The sequence below is a fragment of the Ascaphus truei genome, chromosome 4, assembly GCF_040206685.1.
Source record: "Ascaphus truei isolate aAscTru1 chromosome 4, aAscTru1.hap1, whole genome shotgun sequence".
Taxonomy (NCBI): Eukaryota; Metazoa; Chordata; class Amphibia; order Anura; family Ascaphidae; genus Ascaphus; species Ascaphus truei.
Genome location: NC_134486.1, coordinates 75,454,006 through 75,469,500, shown reverse-complemented (window position 1 = coordinate 75,469,500; position 15,495 = coordinate 75,454,006). Strand labels below are relative to the sequence as shown.

The 15,495-nt window shown below is 42.5% G+C and overlaps 1 protein-coding gene across 1 annotated transcript in view; it reads left to right on the top strand.

Moving 5' to 3' along the window:
- The first annotated feature begins 4,355 nt into the window (after positions 1 to 4,355).
- SEL1L2 (SEL1L2 adaptor subunit of SYVN1 ubiquitin ligase) overlaps positions 4,356 to 15,495 on the top strand; it is a 73,146-nt gene continuing 62,006 nt past the window's right edge. Inside the window, exons 1-2 of the mRNA XM_075594932.1 lie at positions 4,356 to 4,456; positions 6,241 to 6,403. Coding sequence (XP_075451047.1) covers positions 4,356 to 4,456; positions 6,241 to 6,403 — 264 coding nt within the window. The remainder of the gene's footprint in view (positions 4,457 to 6,240; positions 6,404 to 15,495) is intronic.

Genomic DNA, 15,495 nt, shown 5'->3' with positions numbered 1-15,495 from the left:
CTCATAATGACCTTGTGATGCTCAGCAAAGGATCATTACACTCAGCATACAACATACATATAATATTACCATTAACAGTAACGCTGCGCAGGTGTATACTGTATGTGCTAGTTGCGAGTCAGCCACCAAATCCTGGCTATATAAGCTTTGTGATGGTGCCGGCACACCATGGGAGGTCCCTGTTGAAAGTCTTTTACCATTATATTTACACCATTTTACCACTAGATATAGTAATTCCACATTCGGTTCAGCACACAAAATACTTTTATTGTCGAAAGTTATTACTAACATATAACAGAAATATAGTAGTTCCATCAAATATGTCATATGCTTTTCAAAACTGTTATCTTTTGTCCCTTTTTCCTCTCTCAATGGAATTCTTTCTTGTGAGGTTATCCTATTTCTTCCTTGGTATTATCCTTCTGACTCTTAGCTAACTAATGTATGCATAGAAAATTCCCTACATCAGCATTCTATTCTGAATGTATTCTGAATATGGTATCACATGCTTGGTTCACGTGACATACAGTAGTCACACCTCATATAAAGGAGCTCAAACTATTATCAGAAGTTATGTTATAGTCCTCAAATATCCCTAAGGCCATATCCCTAAGACCTGGAAAATTGCCAGACGTCTCCCAATCTTCAAAAGTGGGGACAAAAACACTCTCAAACTACAGTACAGTCCAATCTCTCTTCTCCCAATACTATGCAAAGTCATGGAAAAATGTGTTCACTCCCAATTAAGCGATAACTATACCAAGACAAATTTCCATAGACAATTCCAATCTGGCTTTCGTCCCAAACACTCAACAGTAACTACCTAAACTAAAAGTTTGCAATGAAATCCAGTGTAGAATGGGACGGGGACAACTCACTGGTGCAATATTCCTAGATTTTGCAAAAGCTTTTGATACTGTTGATCATGTTATCTTTCTTAACAAACTCCAGTGCTCTGGAATAGGGAAGCATGGTTTAAACTGGTTTCATTCCTACCTATCAGGTAGATCCCAACATGTGTCTATCTCAAGCCCTAACTCCAACCCCTTGGATATCACCTGTGGTGTCCCGCAAGGCTCTTTTCTGGGGCCCCTACTCTTCTCAGTGTTCATCAATGATCTTCCTACAGCTTGTAAGGGAACTTCAATATACATGTATGCAGATCACAATCTTATTTGCACATAACCATAGCCTCTCCGACCTTGAACACATACTTCAGTCTGACTTTTTGAAAATTGGATCTCCCAAAACAAACTGTTTTTAAACACTGATAAGACTGCAAAAATGGTACTGTAGTGCCGACGGTTATTCTAACACAAACCAGTGGCAATCGCCAAAAAGACCCAGGTACATGCTGGGTCTAGTTAAAGGCAACTTTAAGGCATTTCTGCATTGACTAATGGCCCATCAGATTAACAGCGGGGGTCCCTGGCAGTCCCATTCAAGCTGAATGGGACTGCCAGGGACCCCTGCTGTGTTAATCCGATGGGTCATTAGTCAATGCAGAAATGCCTTAAACTTGCCTTAATCTAGCCAGGTTACACCCAGCATGTAACCGGGCTAGTTTAAGGCAAGCTTTAGAATACTCGTTGTCTCGTCTGTATGTAGCGCACTTTCCCCCACCCTCTGGGAGATAGGGGGTGTACACTATGGATGCTACTGCGCTTACCTATTGGCTCACAGGGGCCTAAACCTCCACCACGGGGAGCCCGGGGTGATATAGTACAATACTCTCGGTGCAGCGCCTCCACCTATGAGGGATCCCAGCGTAGTGGGAGGAGCCCCTCACAGGACCCAATAACATCAATCACAAACTGTGTATAAAACAATAACAGTTACTGACACAGATATAACTCTTAACACTCTAATGTTACTAATAGGTACGACTACCCCTTCGCCTCACAGGGCTTTAGCCCCACACCTTATTCCCCCAACACCGTGTACCCAGGAGTCCTAAGAGTCCCCCACCCACCCAAGCGTGAGACAGCACTGCCCACTAGGTGAGGTGTACTGGTTGGTGCACATGTTGGGATGAAAGTACCTGCCGGGTGTGTCCACACCCGGGCGCGCAGATGCTCTACTTGAGATCCCTGCTCCAGAAGGGTGATCCCACATCGTGATCCACCTCTGCGGTGGATGGCTCCCGCTTGGAGTGATCCACCTTGGGAATGTCTCTAATCTCTGCTAGCCAGCAGAGGGTGATTCAGTCTTATCACCAGTGACCAGGATATTCACGCTTCCTGGCTATGACCCTCACTTAAGCTGGCTCTAAAGGACCGTGCCCCTATCTTATGGGGGGTCCCTGCAGCAACCACAAGCTGAAGGGAGTCGGGCCTTGCTGGGGCCTAGGGGGGATTGCGAGCCTCCGCGCATGCGCGAGCATCCCAAACATGGCGGCGCCCTGCAACGGGAGCCGCCAGCCAGCCCATCGCCACCCACAACCACCCCCACGCTGACAAAGGTTTACAAGGGGGAAACAGAGGACTGGGGAGCCATAGGGGACCTGGCTACAGGTATTTGGGACCAAGGCTAAATTTTGAAAGCTTCCAATGACTGAGCTCCAGATCAGAACCAACGCTAATACCACCCTAACTCCTGTTATTAGTTTTAAATACTTGGGCATATTGTTTGACTCTGTCATGGGGAAACTCCTGGAGCGGGTAGGACCTTGGTGGCCGGAGAGCAGGCAAGGATTGTTGGGGACACAGGTAGGGTTTGGTGGCAGGCATCAAGCAGGATCGTCATGGTCACAAGTATGGTTCGGTGGCAGGCAGCAAGCAGGACCGTTGGGTCAATGGCAGGGTCAGCAACAGAAAGGCAGGAGCAGGGTATGGGATCAGGAAATTAGACTAGGGAGAAGGGACAGGACTGGGACGTGCTAGCAGGAAACAGACTGCGGCAATCTAGTTCAATAGCAAGGGCCTTTAATAAGTAATCAGGACTACAGGATACAAGGAACAGGTCAGATCAGGGCAGCAACAGAAGGAGTCAAGATCACAAAACAAGGGCAAGGGAGGAACAGGAAACAGGAACTATAAGGACAGAGGACAGGAGCAACAAGAGGAGACAGACAGAGGAACCCCAGAGCAGACGGAAACCAGCAGCACACCCGGTGGACAGAGAAAGGAACTATGGCTAGGAGCAGCATGTCTTGGAGACCCTGAGACTCCCATTTAACGTTTGGGATGCACATTGATACTCTGACATCCAAACCTATGCTAAACTAGGTGTACTTTAGAGGAACAAATCACTTGAATCTAGGCGCAAAGTTCATCTTTCCTGACTTGCCTTCAAATAATTTCTGGGCAAGCTACACGTCTATCTGAACAAGCTCCTCACCCCTACCACATGTAGCATGTATCATCTGAGATCTGACTCCAAAAGACTGTTCATGGTCCCAAGGTTCAGCAAAGTATCCGCCTGCTCCTCCTTCTCTTACCGTATACCCCAAAACAAGAACAATCTACCAGAGAATCTCACAGCCACCACCAGTTCTTTCAAAACTAAAGTTGTCTCACATTTTAATCTGGTCTGTAACTATTAAATACGCCTATAATATATATTATCTCTAACGGTGCATGCAATGTCTTGTATCTAATGTATACCCTGTTCACTTATGTATCTATGTATTTGTAACCATGTATTATTTGTCACCTTTACTTGGAAATGAGAGGTATCTCTCAATGTATTACTTTCTGGTAAAACATTTTATAAATAAATAAATGTAACGTATCTTTTTCTGTTACACCAATTGTCATAATAGATCCACGTCACTTATTGGCTTCAGCTATATTCTCAACAGCTGCTGTAATATTATCTAAGGTAATTCTATATTTGAAACTAGCCACCACCTTTACCTTCGGAAATAACCTGTGTAGCACCTGTCTTTATTAATCACCCATAATATGGATTACAAATGGAAGGGATATCCAACACTCACCAACTTGTGTAGTGGTACTACTACCATCACTCGGGCAACATTCGATCGAGCACTCAGACTCGTGCAGATCTGACTCTATCATGGCTGCCCATTTTTAAAGGCTCCTCTCCCTCTTTGTCTCACCTCTTCCACAGACTTTGTTTCTGGACGCTCTTATGTCCGTCAACAGTCACATGTCCATAGCACATTGGAGGGGAACCTGCCAGGGAGCAGTACAAGTATGTTGGTTGCTTCACTTAGAGGGTTGCACCCTCCCCCTGCTAAAACATTGATCCCCGGATCAACAGGGTTAAAACAATTTCCACACATGACAGGTCTAACTAACAAATACCATCCTCTCTAGTTACATAAGATCATTGGTACAGTGGAACCAACACACATACAGTTCTTACAGATTGGAATACTATTACACCACATGGTCCTACAGCTCCCAGGGTCTCCTATGTGTAGCATCACTGGTATCACCATTTTAGCTGCACAAACCGTGGAAATTTCTGTCAACACACTGGGAGAATCGTAGGTCAGTCTAATGGGGGTCTGGTCTCCCTTTTTGGGTGTGGCAGAAACACATGGGGTGCTACTGTTACTTCCCCTTGCCTTTCAATTGATCCACATGGTACAGGTGGATCGTGTTCTGCTGACCCTACACTTCAGGGGGGCTCACAGCCCTAATGCATCTTCAACGTAATTATTGTGCTCTATGGGATTCAATGGGGTGAATTCATCTGCTTCTGGATCCATCTCGGATGAAATCTCTTTCCCTGTCCTGGGACCTTGCTGATCACATTGGCGAAACCTCTTGGGGAGGATTCCATTCTTTATGAATCATAATATCAGACGGGTGCCCTAATATTCTTTTTCCTCTCTATCCCTCACCCTCATCATCATTGTTCCATGTGTAGTGGATTACACACAGGACGCTGCCCTCGGTTTAAACGATCACTTCTCTGAAGGCCGAATAGCTACTCCTGGAATATTTGCCTTTTCAGGGCACCTCACCAGCTATATGATTCCTATGCAAGTTCATGTCTGACCCACTTCCCTTGTCTGGCTTTACTAGATATATAGGTAGCCCCTTTATTTTTTCTATTACTACATAAAGCTCTGGTTTCCAGAGATTGGCTATTTTGTGTTTACAGGTGTCATGATAATATCATGATATATTAAGTATTTGTAATCAATTTGGCACTTCAGGGGTTAATATGGCTACAGTTTAACGTAAAAATATAAATAAATCGATTTTTATGGCCTGCCAGACCAGGCCTGTGTTGTATGGGACTGATAGAATCTAGAGATAATGGCATTTGTTTTGCCAGAGTTTGTTTTACATTGAGCAAACTCGCCTGAATCTACTGATATGACTCGCATGTGATTAGGGATTAGAGCAATTAAGATATGAGGTCTTTTATATATTGAGCCAGAATTTAAACGTCAAGAAGTGTTGTTTTTTCTTTCAGATCATAGATGTCAGCTAGAGCTTATTTACAACAGGGTGGGTCTTATGTCTGGGCATAGGCTTCCTCCAGCATCTAGAGATCTATAAATCACACTGGAGGACCACAAACATGGGGTATCCTGCCAGATTGCCCTCAGTGGATCCATGTCATTCATGGGTGGGCATGGCATGATTACGTGATTCACTTAAAGCACTGGTGGGCTTGGGCATTAAAGGGGGAAAGGGATTTGAAATGTTGGTAGGTGTGCCCTCTCATTATAATACCTTAAACTGATCATAGAAAAAAGGGCATGCAGCAAGATAACATCTGATTCAGCTAAAGTTCAAACATTGAGAAGATCACAGGTGGACATCAAATGTCCTGAAAGATTAATTGAGGCTTGTTTCCGTTTGAAAGAGCCAGATACCAGTGTTTATGTACTGCAGAAGATATTGTTTTTATATAGATGCATACATATTTGGGATTGTTGTTTTCGTGCGAGTGAAGATATGTTCAAAGTATAAGGTAGCTTGTGTATGGTCCATGTCCATATAATAAAATTAATTAAATTCATAGAGTTGTTGGTGTACAGATTGGATGATAGTCTAGTTACAAAGTTAAAACGTAAAATGTAATATTTCTATTTCTGATTCCCACAAAGAGAAATATAAATATGAATATCACATTTTACTTTTTAACTAATTTAGAACATGAGTTATTTCGGTAACTGCCGTACCTTGCTATATATACTATGCTCTGCTATACTGTTCTATACTATACAATGTTATACTACTGTATACCAACATTTCTAATATTAGTTGTAATAAGAGAATTGATCAAAATAACTGTGTCTCCTTCATTTAGAGCATATATTGCTCTTGCTAATTCAGCTGCAAAGGGAAACAAGAAAGCAGCAGAAACAATGGCTTTTGCTTTAGTGTTTGGTGATAACTTCCCCCAGAATATTACAGCAGCAAAGATCTTGCTTGACTTCTTCGCTGAACAAGGGTCTTCAAAAGCTCAAAGGGTAGGTGAACTTTACTGAATATATTAGGGACATCAAATATGTTCTTTGCTGATTGGGAGTTTGTTTTTGACATTACAAACCTTTTTGGGATGCCTTGTGAAAATGTCTAATTTCCTGTTCTGAATACAAAGTAACTTGCAAGCCCACATTCTATGCATTATTTAATCAAACATGTGAGAGGTGCAATCACATGTAGACCAAAGTGATCTAATGACCGTGATTTGTTTAATAGGCTAAAGCCAGGTATTGATGCATTTATTTAAACAAATACAATCTATAAATATTTTGGAAAGTTTGCAAACCTTGTACTGTATGATAACATGTAGGCTGCATTCTGCTGCCAGTATCACTACCTTAGCTCTCATTTATCATGCTCTCTTCCAATTCATAGCCACCACCAGTCTAAGTTCTTTCAAAACTAAGGCTGTCACATTTTAATCTGGTCTGTAACGGTTTCATAAACCTATAATATATGCTATCCTTAACTGTGCATGCAATGTCTTGTATATAATGTATACCGTGTTCACTTATGTAACTATGTATTGTAACCATGTGTTATTTGTCCTAACTATATGCCCAGGACATACTTGAAAACGAGAGCTAACTCTCAATATTACTTCCTGGTAAAACAATTTACTTGTAGTCAGTGGTGGGATTCAAAATGTTTAGCAACAGGTTCTCTCTCATGGAGGGGGGAGGGACAAGGGGGGGGGATAATAGGGGGGGGAAGAAGAGGGAGGGGAAGAAGAGGAGGGGGGAAGAAGGGGGGGGGGAAGAAGAGGGAAGAGGGGGGGAGAAGATGGGGGGGGGAAGAGGGGGGGAGAAGAGAGGCGGAGATAGACGGGGAGAGAGACGGGGAGAGAGAGAAACGGGGGAGAGAGAGAGACGGGGGAGGGAGAGACGGGGAGAGAGAGAGAGACGGGGGAGAGAGAGACGGGGGAGAGAGAGACGGGGAGAGAGACGGGGGGAGAGAGAGAGAGACGGAGAGAGAGAGAGAAGGGGAGAGAGAGAGAGAAAAGGGGAGAGAGAGAGAGATAAGGGGGGAGAAAGAGAGAGAGACAGGGGGAGAGAAAGAGAGAGACGGGGGAGAGAGACCAGGGAGGGAGAGAGACACCAGGGGGGGGGGGAAGAGATACCAGGGGGGGAAGAGACACAGGGGGGGGGGGGGTTAGAGAGACCAGGGGAAACCAGTGCAAATATGTGCAACCTGTAACCAGTGCAAATACAAATGGACACATGCAAACTACACAAGCAGGCAAACTGCACAGGACACAGACACAAGCAGGCCACACAAAGAACACAGCCCTCCTCACATCTCCCCCAGCCCCCCCCTCACATCTCTTCCAGCCCCCCTTCTCATCTCTCTCAGCCCCCCCTCACATCTCTTCCAGCCCCCCTCGCATCTCTTCCAGCCCCCCTCGCATCTCTTCCAGCCCCCCTCACATCTCTCCCAGCACCCCTCACATCTCTCCCAGCACCCCTCACATCTCTCCCAGCCCCCCCCCCCTCACATCTCTCCCAGCCCCCCCCTCACATCTCACCTAGACACATCTCACATAGCCCCCAACCTGTCCCGATTGGTCACATAATTTAGGTAACTCTCCAATCAGTGCTGGTGTGGGCGGGGATACACAAGCCATGCCAAACAATGATCATTTGAATTACAAAACTTTAATTAAAAAAAACTTCAATAAAATACATCAGTAAGCACACGAGCTAAAATTATTATGCATATTATATAGGCATGTTATGTTCATTATATAAGCAATGTGATAGCTGGGAAAACAAAAAGATATTATTAGTAGAAAACACTTGTAATAATCCACAGAATATATATAGGAAAGCAACTAAAAATTATATTAATTACAATTTATATATTATATAGCCCAGTTTATTTAAAAAATATGGAAAATAGCTGAAGCGCTCAAATGCAGGTATATCTCAAAATGATAATAAGCCAGACCACTGTACCAGGGTACTAACAATTGATATAGTACCTATTGTGTCATATAATGGGTACTATCCTCCTGAAGACAGGTGGTGTGTGGTGCAACCCATCAGTCTCATTGGCAGGTTCCCCTGAAAAATATGCAAATACTCACATCCTGGTAGGGCAGGCAGGCAGGCTGTGCAGCTACTCAATGCAATACAGGGAAAAGGGAGACCAAAAAAGACAAAAAAAATGATTAAAAGGGCACTTTAATGTGGCAAAAGACCCATCCAAAACATTGTGTTTTATCCTTGAAAAAGAACGCTGCAACGTTCGAAATGCATTGGATGGGTCTTTTACCACATTAAAGTGCCCTTTTAATAATTTTTTTTGTCCTGGGTTCTTCCTGCTCCGTTTGTGCTGGTGCGCTTTTTGGTCTCCCTTTTCCCTTATTTAAAAAATAAACTAAAAATCAAACACAAGAAATAACGGATAATTTAATCAAAGCAATCTAAATGAACAAAGACAAATTAAAGAATCAATATAATGACCAAATATCAATGTCTTCATTCAGACCTTTTGGGAGTTAAAGTATCTAACTTATGTATCCAAAATGTCTCTTGGACAGAGAGATATTTAACCCTGTCTCCACCTCTCCTACTACGTGGAACAGACTGAATTCCTTAAAAGGTTAAAGATGAAGGGTCTTTATTATGGTGTACAGCATAATGTCGTGATAGGACTATGTTTAAGATATCCATTTTTAATATTTTCGGACATGTTCTTGAATGCGCACTTTTAAGTTACGTTTTTGTGCGACCCACATATTGTGAGCCGCAAGGGCATTCAATCAGATACACTACATGATCTGAGCTACAACAGATGAAATCCTTAATATCAATTTTTTTCATTTGTATAATTGGATTTAAAAGATTTCTTTATTGGGTGGAGAAAACCTACAAACAGAACATTTTCAGAACATATTTCCGCAACTGTAGTTACCTAGATCCACACAAAAGAGAAGGGGATGTAGTGATAAGATCACAAAATACTCACAAAGATATAACCAAGACCTATGCCAAAACTATCGGTACTTTACAGGAACAAATCCTCCCTATGTCTCCTGGTCAGAAAGCGTATCGCACAGCAGATGCTAATGCCAATTATTGACTATGGAGACATAGTATATGGCTCGGCTCCTCAAACCCCACCTTAGCAAACTTGACACCCTCTACAATTCAATTTTGTCGTTTTGGTTCTCCAATGCAACTACAACACACATCACTGCGAAATGCTCAAAGAACTAGATTGGTCAACACTAGAGTCTAGGCCGCAAAGTTTACCTTTCCTGTCTTGCCTTTAAATTCCTTCATGGGCAAGCTACCCAGCTGTCAGTGGGGGAAGGGGGGGGGGGGGGGGGTGAGGGGTGGGGAGGGGAGAATCCTGCTCAGCTCAAAATAGACTTTCTAGGGAGGTGCTATCAGGGTGAAACTTAGCGTATAGGAGGAGAGAGAAAGAACCCTATGTGATGCACTCAGCCCTACTAATGAAAATAATAAACTTTTATTTATTGAAAGATGCAAAACATAACAAATATATTTAAAACCTAAAAAAGTGTACTGTGCAGTTCTGATGTGCGTTCACTCTGAATGACCAGGTAGTGTCCATAACTGGTGTTGATGCACAGTAGATAAGAGAAACTGTAAATTCTCACAATACTAGTGTGTGAATATAGTGGATGCACAATGTATATGACCCTGTGGGGGAAACAACTGATGTGCACTCTACACAGGTATTGTAATACACAGGCGCTGGGAGCATTGGTAGTGCATTAGTGGTTCCCACACTGTGTTTACAAGGCTGCAGTGAGGTGCATAATTACTGCTGCATACACAGGGAGCCAAATGCAAACCCAGATAGGGAAAAGACCCCCCTGATGACAAATCAATGGGAGCGCTGCTAGGAGGTGAGTGCAGGTAAGTATACCCCGTTATTAACCTCATGAGGGTACTCCAGACTAATAGCCAGGACTCACACTTATTATAGCTCCTTCCAGAGGGGGGGGGGGGAGAGATGTTGTCGCAACCCTGCTGTGTATATATATACTTAGGGCTAGCCAGTGCCAGCAGAAGCTCTCATATGCCTAGTTTCTAGCTAGTGGGATCCACATCTGTGGCCCACATCAAAGTTTAAAGCTAGTCCTACAGGACGTGAACAAACTCCTATGAGTTTGACACTGCAACAGTACAGCCGGCGTCCCTATGACGTCATCCCAAATTGATTAGTCAACACTAGAGTCTAGGCGCAAAGTTTACCTTTCCTGTCTTGCCTTTAAATTCTTCATGGGCAAGCTACCCAGCTACCTGAACAAAGCTCCTCACCCCTACCACTTGCAAACACTTATCACATGAGATCAGACTCCAAAAGACTATTCATGGTCCCAAGGCTCAACAAAGTATCCGGACGTTCCTCCTTCTCCTTCCGTGCACCCCAAAACTGGAACAACCTACCAGAGACTCTCACATCCACCACCAGTTTAAGTTCTTTCAAAATCTAAGGCTGTCTCACATTTTAACCTGGTCTGTAACTCTTTAACTGTGCACGCAATGTCTTGTATATAATGGTATATTACCCTGTTCATTTATGTCACTGTACTTGTAACCATGTACTATTTTGTTTTACTCTGTGCCCAGGACATACTTGAAAACGAGAGGTAACTCTCAATGTATTACTTCCTGGTAAAAATATTTTATAAATAAAGAAATAAAAGAAAGAAAGAAAAGACCCCCACCAGAAGAGGTAGGAGAGGAGGAACCAGAAACGAAAACGCAGAGATTATTCACAGGATTAACATCAAATACTTTATTTAGAGGAATATTCAATTTGTCTTCTGTAATCCTGACAAATTATCAGAAGAGACTGTTAGATAGAGGCCTCACTTTCTCCTGGTCATGTGGCCCTAACTCTTTTCAACTGTTTAAAGATCTACAAAAATTCATGCGCAATGTCACATTGAAGCGTCATTTCAAGAAGCTGGAATTAGATTCAGGAATTAGGGTTCCTAATAATGAACCTATTATTCCTGATGTTACTGAACCTATTGATAATACCACTGTGTCTTGTAGACACACTTGCTTTAAAGGTCAGTCCAAATTTTACCCTGCTCAGTCCAAGGGACACCATATAGTATACAGACTTTTTTTAAATATGGTAAATAATGAATTTGGTACCCTAACGAAAAAACTTTAAACCTAAAGATATAAAACATAATCTTAATAAACAAGAGAATTTGGCATTAAAATTTTTAAAGGAAAATAACAACCTGATAATAAGACAAGCCGATAAAGGGGGAGGTGTGGTCCTCCAGGACCCTAAAGACTATGAAGCAGAGGCACACCGACTCCTTGGTGATCCCCTTTTCTACACTAAACTGAATAGAGATCCTACAAAAACCTTTTTTGAAGGAATTGAAATGTCTGCTAGATCAGGCTTTGGTGGAACTGGTGATTACAATGGACGAATTCCAATTTCTATACTCTGAATGTCCTAAAATACCTATCTTTTATCACCTGCCAAAAATACATAAGTCTGTAGTTAACCCACCTGGAAGACCGATTGTGTCGGGTATCGAAATCCCTTACGGCGAACCTGTCACAGTACGTTGACTTCTTCCTTCAGACTTACGTAGGAGTTCTAACATCTTATCTTAGAGGACTCAATATCAGTCCTTAATTTATTTCAGGACTTTGAGTGGAAGAGCTCGTATAGATGGGTGACATGTGATGTCCAGTCCCTCTATATGAGCATTCCACACAAAGATGGATTAGAAGCTATCAACTTCTTCCTAACAAAGGATCCTAAATTACATTCACTAAATAAGGATTTTTTTTACAGTCTATCCACTTCATCTTGAAACATAATTATTGTCTGTTCCTAACTGAATTCTTCCTGCAGGTTTGCGGAACTGCGATGGGCACACGTTTTGCCCCCAGTTTCGCAAACCTGTACATGGGAGAATGGGAATTCAAACATATTTGGAACAAAAATCCCTTCAGTAGGAACATTATTGTATATCGTCGCTATATAGACGACATTCTGTGTGTATGGGAAGGAGATGTAGATTCTGTCAATTCTTTTTTAGGGTATCTAAATACAAACACAAAAAACTTGAAATTCACTTTTGTTGAAAACACTTCAGAAATCAATTTTTTAGATCTAAAGCTGAGTTCCACCGAGGAAGGAAAAGTCATCACTAAAACCTATTTCAAAGAGGTTGATGCAAACAATTTTTTGTTGGCATCAAGTAACCATAAAAAAACTTGGTTAAATAATATCCCGGGTGGACAGCTAATTAGACTAAAAAAGAATTGCAGCAAGCAAGAAGATTTTGAGAAGCAAGCTCAAGATCTTCTCCAAAAGTTTAAAGATAGAGGTTATGCGCATGATAAATTAGATAAAGAACTTGTTAGGGTTAGGAACCTTGCTAGGGATCATATATTGGGCAGAACCCCAAATGTATCTATCGGAAGTCCAGGAATTTAAAAGACATTTTGGCCCCTAGTGACATAGGTAATAGTATAAATCCTATAGATAGAAATATGAATAACATTTGGTTGCAAAATAAACCTGTACTGCACCGACACACTTTATTCGAGCAAATACCCGGTATGTACCTGGCAGATACCTGGAATGCGCCACTCCTCACCTCTGACAAGCCCCGTTGCATTTGCCTTCCCAGCCTGGGTTCATGCCTGGCTGATGGGCGGCTGATCTGTTAAATGATAATGATTAGGATTTAATAGGCTGCAATGCTTCGCGTGTCTACCAGATGGCATAAATTCATGAATTGTAATGCAGTATATATATATATATACTGTGCAGTATTGCAGCCAGCGGGAATAAAATGCTTAAATCCCTGCCTGGAAAATAACTCAATGCACTCGGGCAGAAAACAGTCACAAACCTCAATACACCCGGGTATACCCGAATTCGTGGGACTAGCCGAGCTCGAATCAAGTGTGTCGCCAGTGTAGGTAACTACAGTTGCGGAAAATGTTCTGTTTGTAGGTTTCTCCACCCAATAAAGAAATCTTTTAAATCCAATTATACAAATGAAAAATTTGATATTAAGGATTTCATCTATTGTAACTCAGATCACGCAGTGTATCTGATTGAATGCCCTTGCGGCTCACAATATGTGGGTCGCACAAAACGTAACTTAAAAGTGCGCATTCAAGAACATGTCCGAAATATTAAAAATGGATATCTTAAACATAGTCTATCACGACATTATGCTCCACACCATAATAAAGACCCTTCATCTTTAACCTTTAAAGGAATTCAGTCTGTTCACGTAGTAGGAGAGGTGGAGACAGGGTTAAATATCTCTCTGTCCAAGAGACATTTTGGATACATAAGTTAGATACTTTAACTCCAAAAGGTCTGAATGAAGACATTGATATTTGGTCATTATACTGATTCTTTAATTTATCTTTGTTCATTTAGATTGCTTTGATTAAATTATCCGTTATTTCTTGTGCTTGATTTTTAGTTTATTTTTTAAATAAGCTGGGCTATATAATATATAAATTTTAATTAATATAATTTTTATTTGCTTTCCTATATATATTCTTTGGATTATTACAAGTGTTTTCTACTAATAAAATCTTTTTGTTTTCCCAGCTATCACATTGCTTATATAATATGCATAACATGCCTATATAATATGCATAACAATTTTAGCTCGTGTGTTTACTGATGTATTTTATTGAAGTTTTTTTTAATTAAAGTTTTGTAATTCAAATGATCATTGTTTGGCATGGCTTGTGTATCCCCGCCCACACCAGCACCGATTGGAGAGTTACCTAAATTAGGACAGGTTGGGGGGTATATACCACCAATGCTTAATACTGCATTAATTCCCTGATGAAGAAGCATTTAGAGCCTTGAAACGCATTGGAATTAGCTTTTTATTCAAGATACTGAGTTTATATCTAGTCCCCTAGGCTCCTATCACTCCACCCTGCTCCCCCTTGCGGATCCGTCAATATCGGCGCGACGACCCTCAGTGACGTCACTCGAGCTCCGACGGAAGCCCCAGAGCTACACGTGAGTCAGTTTGCCGTGGTCGAGATGGACTGAGACTTGCCTCTGGGGGACTTTGATATTTTGGACTAGATTGCTGCCCTCACCGCACCCCACCTGTGGACCAGCTTCATCACTGTGGTGACCTGTAATTGTCCTTACCTGTGGAGCCTGATGACTGATGATCCATGATTGTCCAGGTCTTCATGTTGGTGTGGTGTATGGGTAACTTGTCCCATGAAATGCTGTTTTACTATTTCCCTGATGTATGCACATTACCTATCCTTGGATATTTAATACATTTTTATCCTTGATTTACTTCACTATGAGCGTTGTGCGCTGTTTTCTTTTTGTTTCTCTGTTTTAGCTCCTGGTGGTGTGGAGCCACCCCTCATTTAGCTGCAGACGCTCTTTCACCAGTTCACGTATAAGTTTGTACATTTGTTATCACTAATATCATTTTAGTGCACTTTCACACCCTCCACAGCACTGTATATGGTTGCGCACTTATTACTCCTTTTGTATCACTTAGTGAGAGATAGGGGGAGGGAGCAGAGAGACTAAGGGGAACCACTGCAAATACAGTAAGTGCAGCCTGCAACCAGTGCAAGCAGGACACAGGCAGGAGACACACAGCACACAGACAGGCAGGAGACACACAGCACACAGACAGGCAGGAGACACACAGCACACAGACAGGCAGGAGACACGCAGATAGGCAGGAGACACACAGATAGGCAGGAGACACACAGCACACAGACAGGCAGGAGACACACAGCACACAGACAGGCAGGAGACACACAGCACACAGACAGGCAGGACACACAGCACACAGACAGGCAGGAGACACAGCACACATACAGGCAGGAGACACACAGCACACAGACAGGCAGGAGACACGCAGATAGGCAGGAGACACACAGATAGGCAGGAGACACACAGCACACAGACAGGCAGGAGACACACAGCACACAGACAGGCAGGAGACACACAGCACACAGACAGGCAGGACACACAGCACACAGACAGGCAGGAGACACAGCACACATACAGGCAGGAGACACAGCACACAGACAGG